Source organism: Chlorocebus sabaeus, chromosome 12, assembly GCF_047675955.1.
Source record: "Chlorocebus sabaeus isolate Y175 chromosome 12, mChlSab1.0.hap1, whole genome shotgun sequence".
Taxonomy (NCBI): domain Eukaryota; kingdom Metazoa; phylum Chordata; class Mammalia; order Primates; family Cercopithecidae; genus Chlorocebus; species Chlorocebus sabaeus.
Genome location: NC_132915.1, coordinates 50,614,800 through 50,616,875, shown reverse-complemented (window position 1 = coordinate 50,616,875; position 2,076 = coordinate 50,614,800). Strand labels below are relative to the sequence as shown.

The 2,076-nt window shown below is 34.8% G+C and overlaps 1 protein-coding gene across 1 annotated transcript; it reads left to right on the top strand.

Annotated features, from left to right (window-relative positions):
• The first annotated feature begins 879 nt into the window (after nucleotides 1-879).
• Nucleotides 880-1,519, top strand: LOC140713064 (interferon alpha-1/13). The gene has a single exon (XM_073022183.1). The coding sequence runs from the start codon at nucleotides 880-882 to the stop codon at nucleotides 1,447-1,449; it is 570 nt and encodes a 189-aa protein (XP_072878284.1). The 3' UTR covers nucleotides 1,450-1,519.
• The last annotated feature ends 557 nt before the right edge of the window (nucleotides 1,520-2,076 follow it).

Genomic DNA, 2,076 nt, shown 5'->3' with positions numbered 1-2,076 from the left:
TATGTTTGATCCTTAGCATTTCTGTCTGTGTTGTGGGCTTTGAAATGAAATATAAATAATTTATATTTTAAAAATTCTACTGAAGTTGTTCAATCCATCAATATTTAGGTCAAGCATTGAAGAAAAAACTCTTGACAATATCTAGGTGAGTATCTAGCAGTTAGTGAAGTTAAAAATTTTCTCACATGCAACAAAATTAGATATTAAGTATAATAAAATAAATGATAAATATATTTATAATTTTTAAGGCCTTATCAGTTTCAAATAATTTGTAAGCATTCACTACTTAGATGTATAATGTCTATCTATAAATATTAGATAATGTTTATAATTTGTTAATTTGCTTATGTAATTTAATATATTACAATTTATATCAGTAAATAAATTACATTGAAGCCCATAAGCAAATTTAGTTATAAAGTTCAGTTAAATTTGAATAGAATTTAAAGCTAATTTTTAGCTTAAAATTTTCATTTGGTTATTTTTAAACCTGCATTGAATTAAAAGATTAAACTTTGTGCTTTTTGAGTATAGAGATATACACATAGTACACAAATAGATACATACTATATCTGTGTTATTAAATTTTCACAGTGGGTTCAATTAGGAAAAAAATATTTTAAAAGTCTCTGGGAACAAGATGGGGGAGGCAATAATGAAAAACCAAATGGTTGAGAAACACTGCTCTCAACTCATGTAAAGAGTGCATGAAGGAAAGCAAAAACAGAAATGGAAAGTGGCCCAGGAGCATTGAGAAAGTGGAAATCAGTATGTTCCCTATTTAAGTCATCGGCTCGAAGCAAAGCCTTCAGAGAACCTAGAGCCCAAGGTTCAGAGTCACCCATCTCAGCAAGCCCAGAAGCATCTGCAATATCTACGATGGCCTTGCCCTTTGCTTTACTGATGGCCCTGGTGGTGCTCAGCTGCAAGTCAGGCTGCTCTCTGGGCTGTGATCTGCCTGAGACCCACAGCCTGGATAACAGAAGGACCATGATGCTCCTGAAACAAATGAGCAGAATCTCTCCTTCCTCCTGTCTGATGGACAGACATGACTTTGGATTTCCCCAGCAGGAGTTTGATGGCAACCAGTTCCAGAAGGCTCCAGCCATCTCTGTCCTCCATGAGCTGATCCAGCAGACCTTCAACCTCTTTACCACAAAAGACTCATCTGCTGCTTGGGATGAGGACCTCCTAGACAAATTCTGCACTGAACTCTACCAGCAGCTGAATGACTTGGAAGCCTGTGTGATGCAGCAGGAGAGGGTGGGAGAAACTCCCCTGATGAATGCGGACTCCACCTTGGCTGTGAAGAAATACTTCCGAAGAATCACTCTCTATCTGACAGAGAAGAAATACAGCCCTTGTGCCTGGGAGGTTGTCAGAGCAGAAATCATGAGATCCTTCTCTTTATCAACAAACTTGCAAGAAAGATTAAGGAGGAAGGAATAACACCTGGTCCAACATGAAAACAATTCTTATTGACTCATACACCAGCTCACGCTTTCATGAATTCTGCCATTTCAAAGACTCTCACTCCTGCTATAACTATGACCATGCTGATAAATTGATTTATCTATTTAAATATTTATGTAACTATTTATAAGATTTAAATTATTTTTGTTCATATAACGTCAGGTGCACGTTTACACTGTGGCTAGTGTAATAAAACATTTTCCTTGTATCTACTCAATTCATAATTTTATGTTGTTCATTAAACTTTTACTATAAGAACTTCTTGTATGTTTGTTCTTTAACATGAAATTCCTATCCTGACTGTGCAACCTGATTAGAGAATAAAGGGTATAATTTATTTACTCATCATTATTATATGAGAAATGTAAGTAAAAATGACCTTTCTCTAAACCAGGTTGCATGTTGTACTCAATATGTAAAGGTGAATACAATAAATCTATTTTCTACTCTCTTGCATATTGGATTTTTGTAGGGAATCAAACTAAAAATAGTAATAATATTTAATATCAGTTATGCTAAGTACTCTAAGGAGAAAAAAGAACAAACGACGATTTCTTTTGGCAGCACGTAAACTGAAACATGTCAGGAAATAAAAATAGAGAT